The sequence below is a fragment of the Orbicella franksi genome, chromosome 8 (assembly GCF_964199315.1).
Source record: "Orbicella franksi chromosome 8, jaOrbFran1.1, whole genome shotgun sequence".
Lineage (NCBI taxonomy): Eukaryota > Metazoa > Cnidaria > Anthozoa > Scleractinia > Merulinidae > Orbicella > Orbicella franksi.
In genome coordinates, this window is record NC_138152.1 from 9,905,043 (window position 1) to 9,927,522 (window position 22,480).

General features: G+C 37.6%; 1 protein-coding gene across 1 annotated transcript; it reads left to right on the forward strand.

Annotated features, from left to right (window-relative positions):
- The first annotated feature begins 810 nt into the window (after positions 1 to 810).
- LOC145494152 (uncharacterized) lies at positions 811 to 15,860 on the forward strand. Its single transcript, XM_081473615.1, has 6 exons — positions 811 to 997; positions 11,387 to 11,710; positions 11,921 to 12,070; positions 13,840 to 13,968; positions 14,781 to 14,999; positions 15,727 to 15,860. The coding sequence occupies exons 2-6, from the start codon at positions 11,428 to 11,430 to the stop codon at positions 15,858 to 15,860; spliced, it is 915 nt and encodes a 304-aa protein (XP_081329741.1). The 5' UTR covers positions 811 to 997; positions 11,387 to 11,427.
- Positions 15,861 to 22,480: the final 6,620 nt, after the last annotated feature.

Genomic DNA, 22,480 nt, shown 5'->3' on the forward strand with positions numbered 1-22,480 from the left:
TATATGTAGACACAAACATGGAACAAAAGATTCTTGAAATAGCTGAGCAACATTGAAACAACCAGTAGCCACTTTATTTCATTTTTGTCTGCATAGTGTTATTTGTCCTTGTGCAGGTAGCAAAAATAATAATATTTATAACCACTCCAACTCTCCAGATAAGGTGGAGTATTTTTAGGATTTCTCATGGGTATCATTTAAGTCAATTTTGTTTTATTTCACTTCTCCCTAAAAAGTCAAAAGGTGAAATTTCTCAAGTTTTTTCAGCTTTTTGCTGTTTTCATAGGAAAATGTCAGATGTGCTGGTTACATGGTGATTTTTTAAGTATAGTCAGTGGACCCTCTGTGATGCCATTTTGCAAAGTCCATTAGCAAAGAAAATACACAAAGCATCACAGGATACTTACAGTAGTAAGCACAAGAATCATGATTTTTGCCTGATGTTTGCATAGGTTGAAGTCCAAACAAAACAGACATTTTACAACTTTTGGTATGATGTGATGTGTGCTTTAACATTATTTTATGTCAAATGTATTTTTAATAACATATTTTTAATTGTATATGGACCAATAACTTAATGATCAGTAAGCCCACAGAAACATGCACTCCAGTTTATCCACTGCATTGCACTGCAGTCCCAACACCTACAGACAGCCTGTCACTCAGAAAATAATTCATTTATCCCTTGCATATCTACATATCTAAATCAGTGTTGTTTTATCTTAACATATCCATTGGGTCCCTTTATCATAATATTCTCCTCTTTGAATCATTCTACATTTATTTAAAGAAAGCTCTTTTTGTGTGGCTTTGTTTTGAAGATAAAACTCATTATATTTTGAAAAGCTGCTTTAATAGCTTTTGCTATCACTTGCCTACCAATAGTAGTTTCCATGTTGATTTCATCATGTCCTGTAATGAAAATCTAGGCTCCAAACAAGTGAGTTTCAGTTTGATGTGTTTCATTCTGTGGGAACAAACAATGTACATGTATGAGGTGACTATTAAGCAACTGCATTACATACATTCATTTGACATATATAATTTAAGTCTGAGTGACTACACAAACTTTAATGTTGTACTCTACATACACATATCATCTGTTTTGTACTCTGCGATATAGGAATTATTTTACAGTCGAACCTCGGTTATCTATACCTCGATTATCCGGATTTCTTGATTATCCAGACTTTCTCTCTAGTCCCAATTTTGTCATGAATATTTATTAGTCATGATCAAAATCCATAGCAATATTCTTTTGAAAACTACAGCATTGAAAAGTGCAGTCAAAATTGAGTTTGTTTTGCTTTTAAAGAGCAAAAGCAGTGTTCGCACGCAATATACTGTAACTAATGAAGAACACTTGAATGAATTCTGATTGGCTAAGTGTTGAGTGGATCAAGATGTACAGTAGACGATATTGTTTTCCAAACGATTTGTGAAAGTGTTTCACAGTTAAATGTTGCTTTATTTAAAAAGTTTTGTTCTTCATTAATATTCATATTTTGGCTTTATTCATATTTGCGATTATCCAGACCCTCGATTATCCAGACTATTTCGTCTAGTCCCAACAAGTCTGGATAATCGATGTTTGACTGTAGCTATATCAAATAACTCATCATTCATTGCCCAGTCACTTGGGTGTCCAATTGTATATCCTGTCACAACTAAATTTTGTACTTGAATTCACACACCACTAACTTGTGCTTTACTGGCTTTATTCTCAATGTTTCCTACAGTGTTAAAAATTTATCGAAAACACTACCGAGTGTTTTTACTTAAAAGAAGTTTGTACTACAGACTTTGTTACTGATGGGGTTATTAGTAATCAACCTTGTTCTGAATGCTTGTCCGACTTAAATTACATTCACGCTATTACATCCTGAATTGTGCTCCACAATTCAATTCCATATGGCTTATTGACCAAGCATGAGGTCAAGATGACTGAATATTGGTCAAGCTGTATTTTGGCATATTTATGAACCTAATTATATAGCAGTCAGTTAATCCAGTATTGTCAGCACAGCTATTATCCTCTAATTTCTGGAAACTGTCCAATTTGGGATTTAATTTGGACAGTTTTCAACAAGGACTTTGAGTAAAAATGCAGAAACTGTCCACTTTGGGAAAAAATAGGACAGTTTGTCTCAACCAATGAAATTAAGCTATTAACCTTCCGAAGATTTTCGAAGGCCACACGAAACCTTCCGAAGATTTCCGAAGATCACCCGAACACTCCCGAAGATTTCCGAAGATCCCCCGAACACTTCCGAAGAATTCTGAAGATCACCCGAATAATTCCAAAGACTTCCGAAGATCGTCCAACCTTTTCCAAGGATTTCCGAATATCAGCCGAACATCTCCGAAGATTTCCAAAGATCACTTGTGTAATTTCGAAGATTGCCTGAACACTTCCGAAGATTTCCGAAGATCACCCAAAGATTTCCGAAGTTCACCCAAACACCTCCCAGGATTTCTGAAGACTTGTGACAATCTCCGGCGATCTCCGAGGATCACCAGATATTTTCGAAGCTTTCCCAAGTTTTGGAAGATCGAGGGCCCAGTCTGTTTTTCTTTAGAGACAGTTGCTGTAGTTTTCCTTGCAAAGCTGTATTACGTCACAAGCTATATAATCAATAAGTAACAGGACTACATGCTTGTCCAATTTGGAAATAATTGGATTCAAAAAATTCCTCTGAAAGCCAAATTGGACTTGGCCTGCGGCCTCGTCCAATTTTGGCTGTCCTCGGAATTTTTTTCATCCAATTATTTCCAAACTGGACAGCATGTAGTCCTATTACATATACAAAACAGAGTCAAGGTCTATAAGCATACAACAAAGAACAAGGCCAATATTCAGCAATATTCACCGAACACATTAGGTAAGTATATGAGTTACTATATGTGATAAGGAACAATTTTATCTTGTGGGACACAGTGCATAAATCCCCCACTGGCAAGAGAGTGCCATTTTGCCTGCTGGGGTAGCCAATCATAATGCAGGATTATCAGATTCATGGATTTGTAATAATTTGATTAGAAGGATAACATCAACAATTAACAGGGAGTTTCATTATGGGCCAAGCACTGGGCAAATTGACCGGCTACATGTGAGGATGATTTTGCCTACCTGGTTTGAACATCTCAGAGGAAAGTTTTTCTTTCAAACAAAGAAGTTTTGTCTACCTGTGGAAACCAGTTGCTCGATCTCCTGTTGAAAACTTTAATGAAAGCCCTAGAATTTAGCTTTCAACTGGATTCAAAAATATGAACAGCTATTTGCTCTTGGGCGCTATTTGTAATGAAAACCAACTTGGCATTGAAGCCCCAATGAAATGTTAAATATTATTGCCATGTGCTCAAATCCACCTTCTAAAAACGCTTCCGTCTTCTTACATTATTCTGGAAGTTCCTTTTCAATTTGAAGGACTAAATCTTACTTACCGCAATATAAGACCAAGCCACAGAAGAGCAGATAAAAACAGAAAAACAGAAAAACACCAAAATGTCTTATCTTGCGAGACACTTCATCCGCCATATTTACGATGATATCGCGCTTTCACCGCAACATCATTCCCAGGGTCCTCTCTCTAACTCTCGAGGTAGAGAGAGGACCCTGGGAACGAGGTCGCCTCAACCGGATGGGGCATTAAGATGTGACGTCACGTATTTTCTATCTTGGCAGGGTACCTGTCAAAAGCGGGGGTAAAGTTAAGAGGTAAGGATATACCATACCATTGGGAGCTAACCCTAAACAGGCCAATCCCCTCTTTTTGAACTGCCCAAAGAAGTTGATCCCCAGGTCGGCATTGCAGTTCAGACAATACAGAGGAATATACAATTAACCACTGGATGACTAAAGGAAAGTCTCATCTGGACTGCTTCACCCCTTTGTTGATCTTTTCGGGGAAATCTGATATCTCCAAAGCACGCATTTACAATGAACTCTAGCTCTCAACATAGATTATTTCTTACAGAGAAAGAGAAGTATTCAACAAGAGATACGGAAATGGATACTAACCTTGAGTGTAGGATTTTCCACCACACTCACGTGGATACAGAGCTTCAACTGTGTTCACTTTTGGAAAAAAACAGCTTCTCTTAAACATGTTCCCGTAGTACACAGTGCAAACTGTGGCCAGCAATACTTCATCCAGGTTATTGTTAACATTATAGGCTATTGCACTTAGTGTTATCACCAAATCACGAACAATAAGAACCAAAAGTTGGAACAACACAAGTTTTGCAAATGTTTAAAATCCGCCATTCGATGACAGAAGGCTCTCCGTTATTTTCCTTCAAAACAATACTAAACTGTTCTCTTTGGCCCAAAGTTTTGCTTAAAAAGTCGAAGAAATGTGCCTGCAACATCTTTCTATCCTCAGTAAGAAAGGACACGAACCTGATGGTTTGCAAATGGAGGAAAATCTTCCCCAATCGAAACGCCATTTTTTCGCGTTGTGAAAGGAGCTGCGCGGCACAGTTTAAACCGGATGTGACGTCACTTTTTGGTGGATGATCCAGATACGCAAATTTCAGGAGTCTTCTGCCCCGCCCCTGCTCATAGCTTATCTTCAATCAACAGAATATTATTTTATACGAAGATAGTCAAAAAGCTCAAAGCCGGCTTAATGCGGTCTTCTAAAATGGATATGCTCAAAGGCAGAAAACTCAAAAACTACTCTAGTAACAGGCATGAGACTTCTTATGACTGACTTTGTCATTTTTCCATTAACTAGGTTCTCATAATTATGGCAAAAACTAGAAATTTTAGGCGGCCTGTTAAGGGACGGGAATCAGGATATCTTCCGGGTGTTTCTCGAAAATGTCACGCGATTGGCTGTTTCCACACCTGCTGTTTATTATAGCAGACCGTCTGCACGAATCGTTTTTGTTTTCCTGATAAGATAAGTTTTAGAGCTTTTTAAAGCCACTGCCTTTTCTTTTGGTAAAGATGTCGAGCTGTATTTTTAAAGGACGTGGTACTACTGTGGCGGTATCCAGCCATTTAATTATTTTAAATAAGTCGTGTCGTTAAAAACGTAAATATTTGTAATCCAAAAGGATCAGTTGCTGCGTGGCACAGTTAACAGTTAAAAAGTTGTAAATATTAATAACACAATGCCAAATTAAAAGCGATGGCTATAGCAGATGTTTCGGGCCTTGTCCTTTCTCAGTCAAACCATAGTCTGGCAAAAGACGTTAATCTCTTTGCTACGAATTACTTTTCCTCGAGCGCGCGAGCGATGCAAGGGCGGGAATATCTTTTCCCTGGACCAACCCTTCGAGCTCCTTGAGTTCGGGCTTTACTCAAATCCCCCGCGGTTAACACTTTACTCAAGCCAAAATAGAGCGTCTGTGAACACACTATAATAAACACGTCTATTTTCAAACTTTCTTCAGAACCATTTCCTTGTGCTTAGTAAGATTATAAAAAAAGCCTTTGTCTTTGATAGAAGGAATCAAACTCTACCTCCTTTCTTTTGAGCCCTTGGGATTTTTTATTTTAACGCGCAGTTGGCCGACTCGGACTGGCTGCGCACGAGGAGTGACTTAACTTGACGCCTGAAAACTGAAGCATAGTTAAAATTCAGTTTTTTGAATGGCTTTTAACTAACTTTTAACCATCTTATGTGTGGCTACAGAATATAATCTTCAGTATCCTTCCTTTCATCAAAACTTCCTCTTCTTATTTAAATTTGAAGATAAGCTAAGCTCGAAGTTGCAATGACGTCTTGACATACTGATATTTATTCAATATTCAGGCTAACTCAGTCAGAAGCCACCTTGAGCAAAAAAAAAAAAAAAAAAAAAAAACACTTTCACGGGAAAACAACGAAAGTTTGTGTTTAAATTTTCAACTATACCAAAACAAAGGTAGAAAACACGGAGAATACCATGGAAACAGTAGGTTTTTAAAAAACTTTCAAAAAAACATGATTGGTTTTTATTTTCGAAACACAAAATAAAACGTCTTCGGAAAAATAAAGATAGTCGTATTTGTCTTGTTACGGTCACTTGACGACTGATAATATATATTTTTCTGGAGTATGGCAAAATTAGACCCGGACAATCTGTTTGTCACAGGAATCAATTTAAATTCAGTTGCTGGAGTGGCGTTTAATTAACTAACTTTTAATTTATAACAATCGCATGCTGAGCCGTAGAATGTAACGTGCGCGTTCAACATCCTACCCTTTGTCCAGACTTTAACAAAACCGAGGAATGTATAAATGGTTTTGTATTCCAATTTAGGCTTCATCACAAACCAACTTGAACAAAAAAAAAACACATAACTCAAGAGAGAAACAACTACACAATGTTCAATACTCAATAAAAACAAAACAAAGATGAGGAACACTGAAAATGTCCTGGAAATTCTATCTTTTTTTTAACTATGTGATTGTTAAAAATATGAGTTTGGAACGTTTATTTCATTTAAGAACATATTCACCTATAAACAGGCGCGCAAGATGGAAGCGTAGTTGACAAAACCGCTGATCGAAATATTTAGCTTGCATTATACGAGCGTAATTTGAACGGGAAGTCTTAGTAATTGCAGGAGGAGTCAAACTGGCATGCGCAGAAACAGCTTTGAATGGTTGATCTCTCACATCTGGCACGTTTGCCACCCACAGAGACAAAACACACCATCCTTCATTACACAGCGTTGACTCCTAAGGAGGCGTTATTTCGGCTACTCATCTCCAGTCTCAATATTATTTTGATATTTTCCACAGGCCTTGGGAACTGAAGACATCCGTTGCACTTTAAAAATGAATGTTTTTGGTCTCGTTGTTTTTTTGTCATGGATTTTAATAATGTTTCGTCCGACGCACTCGGAGGGTGAGTTCAAAACTGTCCTTACATTTTAATTTATACTCTTTAATTGCCGTTTTATACACCCTGAAATTGTGTATCCTAACACCCACCAATTTTCCGGGTTCTTATCACGAACTCTGCCTCATAAGAGGGTTGAGTTTGTTGTTGGCTCTTTCTCTTAATCTCGTTGGCTTTTTTCCGGGGTACTCCGATTTTCCCCTCTTCATGAAAGCTGACATTTTTAAATTTCGAATTTGATCAGGAATCCAAGCGCAACGGGTTTGTCGGTCGCAAGTTTGTTACATGCTGCCCTCCGCCGAGCATTTCACGTTAATATTTTCTCGAATAAAACTTATTTCATTAATCACTCACAAAAACGAAGAAAAATAACTGAGTATTTTATGTAACATTTTTATCTCCTGTCTGCCTCTTTTGCGAGAGTAATTTCGGTCCTTAATTGACGATGCGCGAAGAGTGCAAAAGATAAGACCCATGGAAAAATATAAATGTTCTTATTTGGTTCAAACTTTTTGATGATGAATTTGGAAAACTAATCTTCTCTTTCGATCTAAAACTTGCAGTTCAGTCATTTTTGGTTTCCTTGTCTTTCGTGGAAGCTTTCTATATTTAGCAATCTTCGGTATTTAATTGAGGATAGTTTTTGCCTGAGAAAATACTGAAACAGGTTTTGAGATAAAAACAAACAAACGAACAAACAAAACAAAACAACATTTTCAAGGAGATTTCAAGTTCTCGATGCGTTAAGTTTTTTAGAAATAACATTTCAATAACTTTACCGGAATTTATTTGTAATTTGCCTTCCAATTGCGTTGAGCATCCAAGAGGCAATTTGCACTAGACGTGGTCAGATGTGACACTCCCTAAAATGAACATGACTTGCGACGTTTGCCAGTTAGGGCAATCATTTCAAAAAGTAGAAATTAATTCCGTCACGAGACGATTTTCAACGCAACATTGTAAATTCGGACAACCATGTTGCAGGTTTTTTGAATCCCTTTCAAAAACCTGCGATATATTGCCACATCGGGCAAGTTTTTGTCAAAACAAAATTGCGAGACAGGTTGCTTGATAAAACCCAGTGTAACAGCGCCATAGGGTCAATTGACTGAGCTCGCTTTTGGTACGATTGCCGACGCATAATTCTTTACAAAACGCCGGCCGACAAATTGCTACATGCATTTATCTTATAGCTTCGCTACGTTCTTAAAAATGATTCTCTGTCAGCATCTAAATAGAGACGAAGATGAAGGAATCTCAAAACCAGCTATTTTCTCACTAGATGGAAAAAGGGATCTGTAAAAGGCGCGTGTAGTTTGTATTATATCGCCTAAAGAAAGATGATGCTGCATTTTAGTTCAAAAAATAGTCAAGGTAATTGACTCATTGCTTCGTGTTTTGTGTGAACTTTGTGAACAAAAATGCAGGCTTTCTTGTTATAGTCGTAACAATCGTCCACTACTTGTGATGCTCTTAATTATGAACATAAATTTGAACTTTTGCTGATGTGTTGTGCCTAAGCTTTTCGCTTTAATCTTCTGCTATGAAGGTAATTATCCTTTGCGTCCTGTCGATCATAAAAAAAATACAAACAACGTCTTCCTTGTATAAAATCATGAATATTAATAACAAAGCAATCGACTATTTAGCTTGCGAAAAACAGCCATCCTTCCTCGCTCCCGGCCCGAGTGGCGTTTCGCGAAACGCCACTCGAACCGCGAACGAAGAAGGACGGCTGTTTTTGCAGACTACCATTTTTAAGGAGATTTCAAGTTCTTAATGCATCGCTAAGTGTTCCAGAAATAACATTTGAATAAATTTCCCGGAATTTATTTGTAATTTGTCTCACAATTTTGTTGCGCATCTACGAGGCAATTTGCACGAGGCGTTGTCTAGTGTAACACTCCCTGAATTGGACATGTCAAGCACGTTTTCGTTACAGCAATGCCATCTTATAGCATCATTACGTTCTTCAAAATAATTCTCTGTCAGCCCATAAATAAAGACGAAGAGGAAGCTGGAATATCAAAACCAGCTATTTTCTCACTAGATGGGAAAAGAGATCTGTAAAATGTGTCTAGTTTGTATCATATCGCCTAAAAAGGATGATGGTGCGCGCATTTTTCGTTACTAAAATCGGCAAAGTAGTTAATCTGACACCCATTGCTTTGCATTTTGTGTGATCTTTGAGGACAGATCTTTCAAACATCTTCAAAGGGAAGGAAAGGTTGGAGTTCAAACGGCAAATAATCGAAATGCGGGCTTCTTGTTATAGTCTAACAAACATCTCCTACTATATGTAATGCTGTTGTTAAAAAATATATTATCTGAATTTAATCATCAGCATAAATATGAACTTTATGCCCATAGGTTGTGTAACAGTTTTTTTCGGTTCAGTCTTCTAATACAAAGGTAATTATCCCTTGATTCCTGTAGTCTGAAATAAGACTGAACGACTTCTTACGCGCTCGAAAGCACTCGACGATTAATAAAGAACTTATTACCAGTAACAGGTGGGTTTGAAATACCCCATTTTCTTCACCGTAGGAAATTACCGTATGTCATCATTAAAACCCCTCAATTAAGTCAAATTATGCAGAAAATATCTTTGTTGTTTACGTACGTTCCTGTTTGAAGGCCAGTATGCGGTTTTCTCTTGAGCGAGCGAATCCGACTGTTTTCGTTGTTTTCTTTCTTTCTGTGTATTTGTTGAACTTTTTCGTCTACTTTTTGTCTAAGTGAGCGATATCGGCTTCAGTGAATTGAAGAAAGCAAACACAAAAAAAAAGTGAAGGTGTTGCGTGAATAAATTTAACCAGCTCTTTTCCAGAAAAAAAAAAAAAAAAAAAAGAAACAGCGTTACAGATTATTAATTCAACAGACCACGTCTGAAAACGTAGCAAATGTTTTCTTCCACGCTACGCTGGAAAAATTTGGAAAATGCAACAATCACCGGTCGTTTTGGGCGTGTGTTTGAGAAAAACTTTGGCAGGGAATTCACTTGATTATCGCGATGTCATCGCTTTCGAAAAGCTCTGTTTTCAAAATGTTTCCGGTCCAAACTAAGACGCAAGTCGGCGTTTTCAGCTTAATTCAAATCAGTTTTTTGAATGGCGTTTAACTAACTTTTAACCATGGCTGCACAATATAATCTCCAGTATCCTTCCTTTCATCAAATATTCCTGTTCTTTTTTAAATTTGAAGATAAGCTAAGCTCTAAGTTGCAATGACGTCTTGACATACTGATGTTTATTCAATATTTAGGCTGACTTAATCAGGAGCCACCTTGAGCAAAAAAAATAATTGACGGGAAAACAACGTAATTTTTCCTTTAAATTTTCTACTATACCAAAACAAAGTTAGAAAACACGGAAAATACCATGGAAACACAAGATTTTTTTTTTTTTTCGAAACACAATATTAAACGTCTTCGGAAAAATAACGATAGACGTATTTGTCTTGTTACGGTCACTTGACGACTGATAATACATATTTTTTTCTAGAGTATGGAAAAATTGGAAGCGGACAATCTGTTTGCCACAAGAATAAACTTAAATTCAGTTGCTGGAGTGGCGTTTAATTAACTAACTTTTAATTTATAACAATCGCATGCTGGGCTATAGAATGTAACGTGCGCGTTCAATATCCTACCTTTTGTCCAAACTTTAACAAAACCGAGGAACCCTAACCCAAAATGTTTCTCGTCCAGACTAAGACGCAAGCCAACGTTTTCAAATTCCTCCAGTTTGAAGAGCGTTTTCGTGACGGATTAGCGGAGACGGTAGGCCTAACCATAGAAAGATAGCCGTGTTTTCAAATTCCTCGTGTTTCAAGAGCGTTTTCATGACATAGAAAGATAGCCGTGTTTTCAAATTCCTCCTGTTTGAAGAGCTTTCATGACGGGCCAGCGGAGACGGTAGGCCTAACCATAGAAAGATAGCCGTGTTTTCAAATTCCTCCAGTTTGAAGAGCGTTTTCCTGACGGACTAGAGGAGACGGCAGGCCTAACCTTAGAAAGATAGCCGTGTTTTCAAATTTCTCCATTGTAGTGTGGACGCGGCCTGAGTTTTTCACCGCTTTTTCTCACAAATTGACGTAAATTTCAATGATTGACAAAGCGTTCCCTCAGCAGCCGCTCCCTAGATACAGAGCGTTATCAGTGAGATTGTCTAACGGAGGCAGCACCTCCCTTCTGTTTAAGATATTCTAGATTCTTTTGGTGTGTCTATTTTATTATCTCTTTGCTTGTATAGGCCTAGAATTCGACGAATACATTTCAAGTAAAGACTATTGCCTGATTCAAGATTATTTTGTAGTTTTTTAAAATTTATTTCGAGATTGCTTACAGACCTTACAAGATTGCTTACAACCAACACTGTGTAATAAGGGGTGGCGTTTTGTGTCGCTGCCATTCACAGGTATTTCTGCTCATTGATACTCAGCTATAAGAGAGCGAGATGGCCGCTTGCATCTAACAGTTAATTTTTTATGTACGGTTCAAGAAACATATTATGCAAGACTCGATATTTTTCTCTCCATATGACAGTTTCAGAAGCTGGCATAAGTACGGCCATCACGGTGCTTCTGATGTCTCAGATGTTTTATAAACTGGACGCTCAGCAGTGTATAATTCGAGGCGAATATTCCATCCGTGGCATGATGCTAAAAGGACATACCTTCATGGTGGAGAAGACCGGAATCTGGCCGCTTAATTGTTTAGACAAGTGTGATGATGATGTCAGATGTCAAAGCTTTAACTACGTCATCAGCCAAGGCATATGTGAGTTGAACAACCGCACCAAAGAAGCCAGACCGGAAGATTTTGTTCCGGACAGCGATCGCTTCTATATTAAACGATTCAGGAAAAGAGGTATTGTTCTTCTTTGAACAATTGATCTCTATCTTTTTTTGAGGAGAGTAATTGTGTCGTATACAGGCGTGCCCAGAATCTCATTGCATCCCGACGACTACGAACAACGCCCGCAGTTTTTCGTCAAGAGAGCTTAACAATAGTGGTGTTTAGTAATCACAGAAAAGCGCCAACAAAAAAAAACAATGTTTTTGATTTTTCTATTTTTAGTTCCCCTTGGATCCGTTCCCGAGTTGCCAGCTGAGTCGTGCCCCGAGATCAGGACGAGTGAAGGAGAAGATGCAGTCAGCGGTAATTACTGGTTCGATTCAATTAAACCTGGCGAGGTAGTCCTGGCTCGTTGTGACATGTCTAAACTAGGTAACTAGACGTTCGGGGTTTTACCTCGATTTATTATTTTCAAACCTCTTGTAACAAGTCTCATCTACGCGCTATAAAATGCCTCAACTTCCAGGCTGTTTCTATGATTAGAGACTCTGTATTCTATAAAATAAGGCATATTTGCGATGCGTACAACCTTGGCGCTAAATCAATTTTTTACGAGCTTTTACATTTAAGTTATTTTACCTTTCTATTAATGTAATCTAACCAGCACTGTCAGTCTTAATAAACCCTTCCGGCAATAAACGTTCCCATAGCGAAAATAACGTTCAAGACATGGACATAGACTGTTTAATTTATGAGATGCTCTTCATAAAGAAGAAGCCCAGCTTTAAAACCCAATCGGGCTCCATCTGCGCAAAACTATTTGTTTAGAGTTAAAACAGCAATAGCATTTATGAAGGTCATGAAGCCGAGAGCTACAAAGATGGGTTTCAGGTCTGCTATCTTCTCTCGACTAATAATTAACAGTCAAACAGGCTCTATCTTCCTCGTGCAACTGACAGCGGGTGGTCAGAACCAGAAGATTCCTACCCAGCAAGAAATTGTTTGTGGAACAGAGATATTTCACGGAGGAGATCCGTTGCCATTCCCTGACTGGATTATGATAATGATGGATATCTGATAAAGATGTTTTGTTTTTCTTTAGAAAAAGCAAAAATTTTAAAAGTTACTTAGTTACTGATCTCTTTTGCCTATTTGCTCCGGGCCGGGCTCCGTCAAATGTAACAACATAAGCAATTGCATTTTAATCCTTTCAATCTTATCTTCTAAAACAGATATCGATGACTGTGCAAGTCATCCCTGTAAGAACAACGGGACCTGCACAGACCGAGTGAACGGATTCAACTGCAGCTGTGCACCAGGATTTAATGGCACACAATGTCAAACAGGTAGCAGTTCGTGTAAATAATACAACAGCAATGTTCACAAACGATTGGGAGCCAATCAAAAGGTGTATTTCCTAGAAATTGACAGCCACTGGAAAAGGGAAAAAAAGAGAAAGTCAATCGTCTTTGACTATTATTGCCACGAGGAGACCAAAAGAAACCTTTTTTACGAGTTGCTGTGAAACTTTCATCTTTTTTACTTTTCCAGCAGAAATGTTTTAATTCCTTCTTTACTGCATATTTTCTTGTAAAAGTTTGCCTTTAACCGGAGACACGACCCAAAGTTACACATGCTAAACACACTAGGGCATGTAGTTCCATGGTCACAACCTCCAATCTGGTGAAGGGGGGACAGATGGGGAATTGAGCGGATGGGTATGGCTTCAGGGCCGATTTTACACCTTCTGTGGCCAGGTGGAGGAGAAATAATGCGAAGAGTTATTTGAAAGTGAAGACAAATATTTTACTTAGACGAGTGAGCGAATTCAACTGCAGCTGCGCACTAGACTTTACTGGAACAGTGTGAATGAGATAATCGCTGTAGATGACAGCAGGTAATACCAGATGCAAGTAATAGGGCTGAAACGCCTAAAATCGATCGCCAGATGGCAGTATTGTGTGGTTGATATCACTGAAAGTTTCTCTAATAAAATGTATTTGCTAAAGGTGTTTCTATATGCCGTGTAATCATTTTAGAAATGTGAAAACTTTGGAGTGGATTTAAGGCGCCAATTCTATTTATTTTCCTTCGTAACAAGCAGTTTATTTCCCCCAGAATTCCCTTTTATGCTCGTATTGGGACACTTAACCATCCATTGTGACATTGAAATAGTAACACTTAGATCCCTTTGTTTTTAGACATCGATGAGTGTGCTGCACAGGTCGACCCATGTAATGCTGTTGCCAACTCTAAGTGTAAGAATACGGATGGATCGTACAACTGCCAGTGCAAAGACGGATTTATAAAAAACGGTCTTAATTGTGAAGGTGCAACAAAGTTTTTATCATCAGTATGGATATGTTATATTCTGTTTTAATTAGCTACAGTTAAAAACTTTATTTGTCGTTATGTACGTACGGTTTGCCAGATTTAAGAATCTTATTTAACAAGTAGGCATGTATCAGGAAAAAAATAATAAATAACCCATATGAAGTTAGAATCTACTACATAGTTGGTTAAAGTATCCCACATGGTATTCCTCCAGCGGTTTATCCAATGCCAGAGAGTAAACACACCTTAGTGGAGAAACACTGGCGCTGATTGCGATGTTCTCGCACTTAGAGTCGATATCTATCATCGCATGAAGGACAAATTTATTCAGCTATGGCTTACATACAGGTTACCCAACAACATTTGAACTGGAAATTTCAAATGTAAATATGAAGATTTTTTCGTATAAACAGACAAAAAGGTGGTAATTAATACCTATTGTAGAAGCTATATTTCGGTGGCGAGATCTTTTAACAACCTTGTTCCCAGGAAAAATGGAAACAAAGACAAATCATATAGAAATGTTTGTGCATGACCGGATGTAATAAAGTGATGTAAAATTGAACAAAATATATGAAGTGACTGTATTCAAACTACAAGTAACACCCAACGACACAGCACGACAGAGGTATCTACGGATAAGGGGAGGGTTATTTACGTACTACTTTGTTTGTTTTTTTTAGTTGACATATGTAAGAACTAACACAGACGCGGAAAGAAGATATGACTACGAAACACAAGACTGCATATGTCAAATGTCTTCTGTGTTTATCACATATTTATTTACACATTTGTGTATTTCCTTTAGTTGATGTATGTCACTGGCAATATTACCAAAATCTGACAGATGCAGAAAGAAAACATGACTACGTAACAGTAAACGAAAAATGTGACAACACACTCAATGGCTGGTATCGCTTCCAAGGAGCTGCAGGTACAAAAATGGTGACCACATGTCCACCAATGGACCGTTGTGATGCAACCTTTCCTATGTGGTTGAGTGGTGGTCATCCTACAGTGGCTGAGGGTACAGTCACAAGAAACGTCTGCATTAATAAGTTTGCCTGTTGCGACATATCATTCCTCATTCAATTAAAGAATTGCGGCTCCTATTATATCTACTACTTATTTCATCCGGGGATTTGTTTTGCCCGATATTGCAGTACTGACTAATCCGGTCATAGCATGTGTATGTTTCAGTTAGCTTCAGTTGAATAGTATTGGCAAGAGGCTTAGATCATTGTCTCTTGTAGTGCCAAGCGGGATATTACTTCCCGACATGATTACCTACAGTAAAACTTAACCATGGCCTGGTTGTTCAAAGCATGACCAAGCTAGTCCAAAATTAGTGTTACCCATTTATAAACTTCAGCCATATTTTTTCTCTCATCTTTTGACGACGGCTTACAAGCTCTAAATCCTCTAAAATTAAGCAAAGAAAATACTTTACCCACGAAAGAAAACTTTAAAGCTCCATCAACTCTTAAACCTGGATTACGAACAACCTGACCACTATAAACAAACAAAATGCACATCGAGTTTCAGACGTTTCTCGGGAGAAGACTTGACGGCGTGACATAAGACGGCTGTTTTTTTTTTAGGCAAGACACTGTAACGTTGTACAGTGAGCTAGAAGATGAATAGCAATAATATCAATGCGAATAGCATTAGCAAAGTAACTCGCATTCTCTTAACAAAAGTCAAGGCTTTAAAGAAATTAGTTGCTCAAATTGATTTGTTATAACTTTGTACAGTTTGCCTTCTAAGAGAGCTTCCGAGAACTTTGTTTCGCCCAGCAGTAAAGATATTGAATCAAAGCAGGTCTATTCTTTTTGGTGATTTGAGCAATCCATTTGCCCTCGTTTATAGAGAAGGATATAGAGTGTGATTACAAAAGCTTAAAATCTGATAATTTTTTCAATATTCAGTCGTGTATATAATTTGAAAAGTGAGGGTTATTTAAAACTTTCAAACTTCCATTCCTCAAGACAAGAGACTTTAGAAAGAAATTTGATATGAAAGCCAGAGTAACAATTTTTCTTGATTGCAAGGAACAACCACTACTTTGTCTTATCTTAAAAACTGCTCTTCCTATCGGTTTAGCTTAATTTGTTTAAAAGTTATTGAACACTTTTTAACCAGTTTTGATTGAAATTATAAGCAGTATAAAATATACAATATACACGTTTTTAGCTCGTGTAGGCTAACTTTTGTGTTGTATGTTTGTTTATCTGTGTTTTTGTTCGATTTGGTTTCTCAAAAAATGTATCTAGTGTAATCGCCTGTAGGGAATGCGAAAAGTGCTTTAGTAAACATGTTTGGCTATTGCCCAGACAACAGTCAAACTTAAAAATTTGCTGACATCCCAGACATTATACAAGCAATTTGCAATTGTATAAAATAGCAACTTCTCGTAAATTTAACTAAGTAGCACAGCCTAGTTTCTGTAGTATAAGCAGACCGAGAAGTTTTACAATTTTTTTTTAAATTACAACTTTTTGTTTCTTTTTAAATTTGGTTTACATTTTTTAAAATTAAAATTAAACACTAAACTAGTAGTAGATCTCTTCAGGTAGTTTTACAAACATACACTAAGCGCCTACATTTAAGCCACACTAGCGGCCATTTCAAAGACACAAACCACTAAGGTTTTGTCGGATTTATTAAAGGAGGCAGGTGACGTTGTGAAATATTTACACAAGGCGTGACAAAGGTTTTGGCTCACGGTTTTAGCCTCCGTGGTACCAATGAATGCGATAGCGTCCGGCGCTTGCACGTGCAAGACGGATAGAGAGGACAGAATTACGAATTCCTCGCACGGCGGAAAATGCTGGCTGATATGGAATGACGGTGGTAGAACTCTCTAGGTGCAATGTGGCGGATTTTACAAAAGAAATTATCTCATCTCTTAAAGTTCCAAGGCTGCTGATCTCTGTTGCAGCATGTTGAGCTGGTAAATTGTGTGTACATAATGCAGATATTAAGAGGCCAACAAAAGAAATCTCTTCCAAAAATTTTGCCTGTTTCCTCACTCTATCAAAAACACTCTTCCTTCGGTAATCTAACCAAGAAACAATTCAGTTTGTAAGTCTCCTCTTTCTTTTAGCCCAACATCTGTCTCAAAATTCTTTTGGGTGTTTCAACTTTTCTGATCAGATTGATATGAAAATTTCAGTTTTTATCACATCGATTTACATTAAACTTTGTTTAATTCTACAAGGATTTTGCCTTACGTCATTAGGACATTATTTCGCAATCTTAGTGTTCATATTCCTTAGTTAACTCCGCTGTGATAAACTCCAGGCAACGAAGTTATTTCCACAGACTGGCATCTTTCAGGGAATGATCAAATTCCTTACTTTAATTTTGTAAATATATTTAAGCTGTAGTGCTAACATCGTGTAAGGTATTTAAACAGACAATTGTCACTTATAGATATACGTCCAGTACCTTTGTTATTTGATTCTGCATATGTTAGTAATGAATATCAATACTCCTTTCTAACTTTTCTCATTTGCCTTACAGTTTAAATATAGTGGATACAAGACAATTTCTGGCAGAAACTACAAAATGCCCAAAATTGCCTTGCTTACAAGTTGGATTATAGTTAAAGATTGTTATTATTGGGACAGTTTTTAACTCCATAAGTACCTTGGAAGCTTTAACGTCTATTTAAAACTATGAATAAGGACCCTTTATAATTATAACAGTAATTATTATTCACCTTGTTATTCAAAATAATATAATGTTTAATGGGTTTAGTACAACTAAGTTATACATACACATGTATGTTTAGTTATATTTACAGGAGCGCTAAAGTTATTTAAAGGGCCAGTAGCATGATAGTGCTTTTGTCAAGTTTTCCGTGCGACAAAAGGCAGTAGGAGTCAAAAGAAAAGCATTGAAATTATTGCTAATCAATTTTGTTATGATGCAAAACTAGATTTTAAATAGCAACAAATTAACTTAAACGAAATTCAAGTTGAGGATGAAACTAACTCTTATCCCACCAAATCCTTTCCCTGGTTAAATTTGCATCCCACGAAGTTATTAGTTCTCTTACAGATTCGAGCAGAAACCAATTAATTTTCAATCTATTTAGAATTTTCAAACTGTACAAACGACTTGCGCGCTATCACGCTACACTAAGGCCCAATGCCAACTTAGCGCAGTACTAAGTAAATTACATTACGTACAATACAGCGTTTAGTAATGACTTATCCAACAAACCAAAACAAACCCATAGAGAGGTTTTTAACTGACTCTGGTAAAACCAGAACCAAGGTAATCACTCTGACTAATCAAAAAGGACACAAATATTCGACTGAAGCAATATTGAAATCGAATACGAACTCGAGAAAACATGTGCGAGCGAAGCTAGTTAGGATTGCTTGCAAATGGGACGCTAGCCTTTTAAACCAATCAATAGGAGTAGCAAGGCAAAATCAAAGCAAATTAAAGTAAATTACCTTGGGAATTCAGAGAAAAACCTCTGTGTTAGTACACTCTTCCTGAATGCATGATACAGTTATAACCTGATGTGCAGTATATATGAAATAATTCATATTTGAACTTTGGTTGTAGATGAAAGTGGACAATGATCAGCGCAGTAAAATTTCCAATCTAAGCAATTGGAAACAAGAGGCCTGAAAAAAATCAGGGCCTCAGGGGGATTCGAACCCGTGACCTCCACGAATACCGGTGCGATGCTCATAATTCATATTTGAACCGTGGTTGTAGATGAAAGTGCACGTGGCATTCGCTGAGGTCACGGGTTCGAATCCCGTTGAAGTCCTGACTCGATAATTAAGACAGTTGTTCCATCCAGACATGAATGCAATGATTCTGTAAATATATGTTAGTTTAAAAATATAAAATCATGTACACGTTCCAGAATGTTAAACTAAATAAAATTCGTTTAAAGTAGTTTGTTTTTTGTTCGCGGAATTTGAGTTTTACTTGGAGAGACTTTTTCGGACTCTTGTTATAAGTACTTGTAACTCTGCACATCTCAATTATCTTCACAAATTAGAACCAATCAAAATAAATACTTTACTTATTACACCGTTGCAAGCGGTTAAAACAATCCCCCCCCCTCTAAAAAAAAAAAAAAAAAAAAAAAAAAATCATAGACAGTTTCTCAAAACTCTTTCCATTCAGTTCAGTGTAGATTTTGTTGGTCCAATACTTGCGTGACGCTTGTAGAAACTAACTTTGGTTCGAATTTGTTCAATTTTTCGACACATAAAGATATACTAGTGATGCAATGTTTTCGACTGGTCTCCCGAGAAAAACTCCAGGACTTAATTGTTCAGTATACATACGAGCCTTGTCGAGAATAGGAACCTTTAGCAAGGACGATTGTGACAGACTGCAATGGCTACCAGAAACAACAAATGACTTCCGTCAATGTTCTGTGCATGTCCATGATGTTTCCTCACCGTCGTCCACTGCCCGCCGAACTGAAGTTAAATTACCATTTAGTGCGTGGTTACCAAGAATTAAACTTTTAACCTGGAAATAATAGATGTTGGTTGTTGGTTATAGGTTTGCTTCTAGAGCATCTAGAAATCGTCTTTTCTCCTCACTCATCGCCACAATTAAATTTACCAACATTCAGCGTGGGATTTGTCCTTACATATGGAGCTGCTGCTGCTGCGAAAAACTGAACTTCAAGCAAACTTGCTTCGCAGGCACATGTTTGGAGAGAATGGGGAGTGGCCTTTCTACAGTATCTTGTTTACAATACTAACATGGCTACTTACACCGCTTACAATACTAATAGAGTTACCTACACTATTTGTTATACAATACGATTACTTACGACACTTGAAGTACTAATACTTACACAACTTACAATATAATACGATAACACAGGAACAAGTTCACAGACCCTCATTTTGTCATTATTGACTGAATCAGGATCAAAAATAAGTTTCTGTCAAGTTAAAAGAAATTATTTAGTGGGGGTTCAGAGCACCCCTAAGATTTTGGAACATTGAAAGAGGTTCTTGAAATTACCCTTCAGAAACATTTCTTTTTGCTTAAGTCAGATGTTAAACGGAGGATATAACATGGCCACGCGTAGCCAAATAATAATTCAACTTGAGACGAGAAATTTCGTATCTCCAAGCAAGCCATGTAATGTTCTATGTATTATTTAAACAGCAATGAAATCCCAAACCATTTCAGTTTTACTGCGAAAGGCGCGATTTGTTATGTAACCATAGCAACTGCGATCTTTTCGGTTGAGAAAATAACATGGATGCTATTTGGACATGTGAGTATATCAAGTTTTCGCGCGAAAGCCCACCTAGTATTTCATTCGTGTTTATGTAATAAAGAAGGCTATGTTATCCCTGATTGGTAAAAACAAAGAATCAAACTCTACCACCTTCTTTCTGAGCTATCTGGATTTTGTATTCTAACGCGCCGTTTATGACTCGGACTATAGTTTCGCACAAGGAGTGACAGGCTTTCAAACCAGGTGCCCCTAGAAAAATCAAGTTTAACGTTTCAAACACTTTAAAACAGTCTTCAGTAATCTCTTTGCAAAGGTTGGGGATCTATAGTTAAGATTTAGCATTTTCAGTTTTCTTAACGGGAAAAATTCTGTTTTTTTTTCCGAAAAATCAAAGTTTAGAAACACTTTAAACCCGTCTTCAGTAATCTCTTTGCAAAGGTTGGGGATCTATAGTTAAGATTTAGCATTTTCATTTTTCTTAATGGGAAAATTTTTCTCTTTTTTCGAAAAATCAAAGTTTAGAAACATGACTTTTTTTTCATCCAAGCCGAAACAAACTCTTCTGGCCCTCTTACAAAAAAAAAAAAAACTCTCTTATTACGTCCTTCAAGCGGTGCGTCGCCATTGCGTTTATTAGAACATGTGCACAAAGCAAGTTTTTGATTTGCCTCCGCCCCCCCGCCCCCCCTAAACCCCCGGAACGCGACTGCCTCAAACAATCCTCCGTAGGAAAAAAGATGGCGACTGGTACGTTTACCCATAGTTCTTCGTCTACGTAGCCTTAGGAACGTTCATTAAAATGTACAGAAAAGTTATTTATTCTTCAAGCCTAGGCCGCACAATGTCCTTGTTATAGGGACAAATATTGTAAAAATTTGGCTTTCTTTGTACTGGTATTGTGGTAAAATGTACAGCCGCCATCTTTTTTCCTTCGGTGGATTTCCCACCTCCAGGCACGGAGGACAGGATAAGGCACGAAGGACAGGATAAGTCCCGGGGTTGCCCCGGGGGGATGGTAATGGGTGGAATTGAACCGCGCATTACAGTGAAAACAGAATTGAGCTGTGAAATCCGCAAATCTTATAGAAAATGCTGGAAGTGTCAAGTCAGTTTTTGTCATCACAGCATCGCTGTGAGCTGAAAAACCTGGATGTTGCCTTGAATATTGCAGGAGTTGAAAGACATGCTCCGGAAACTTGCGGTTGCTGTCAACATCGACACCTTGGAGGCTATTTGATTAGAGTTTTGAATGAAAGGATTGTTAGTGACGATGGAAATTTGTGTCCACTGTGGTTGATGATTCTCAAATCAATTTGATATTGTGTCGGAGATACTTTCTCGCTGCGATACAAGTGGCCGTGAGCTGAATTTAGCTATACTTAACTTGCTAATGGAACATTCGCGTCGCAAAGCAAGGTTTATATGTGTTTTGTTTTAACTGATTTTAAGAAGTGGTGTTGCACTGTTTCATTCCAGACATCTATCTGTGTCAACAATTATTTTAAGACTGACAGAAGTTGAGTATTCTAAATAATTTAATCTCATATAAAATACTTTCATTAGTGGGCTTGTTATTCGAGACAAAGCAATGGTTTCTTACCTTGAAGTAACACCAATTTTTTTTTTTCTCCGAGTCATGTCCTAGAAAAGAAATGGATTTTTTACCCTTCAATCTGCTTATCGTACCTGTTAACAGCCTCGACAAGACTTTTTTGTACCTTATCTTTCGCCCAGCCGCGTAAAATATGATCTAAACTCTGAAAACTTTCCGCCATTTAACGGACAAAATCACACACACAAAAATTTTTTTTGTCAACGCTAACAAAAACGTTAACCTCGCACTAAGTTTAGCCACTCACCGAAGTTTCAGCCTCTAAAGATGCGGTTTCCCTTATGAAATTCGTCTCCAAAGAAGCCCAAAATTCGACATCGTTGCCGTCATTTTAGACAGTACACAGCAGTCAGGCCGCGTTTTCGTGGCTTCGTCCCGTCCAACGGATTTTGCCCAAATGCCTTCCGACATAACATAACCCGCGCGAAGGTCAAACTATTTATGCATAGCCGCGCGGACTGGGTCTACGCGGGGGATTGGTTTCTACATTAGGTGAGTGAAAAAGTTGAATGTTTTCTTGCCACGGGTGAAGAAAAAAAGTAAGCCTTTTGGAGTTACCTTCTCCTTTAAAAAGAAGAAACAGAGGGAATATGTTTGTTATATTGGTGTCATCTAAGGGTTTGTCCTTTAATAGATCATAGGTGAGAACCAA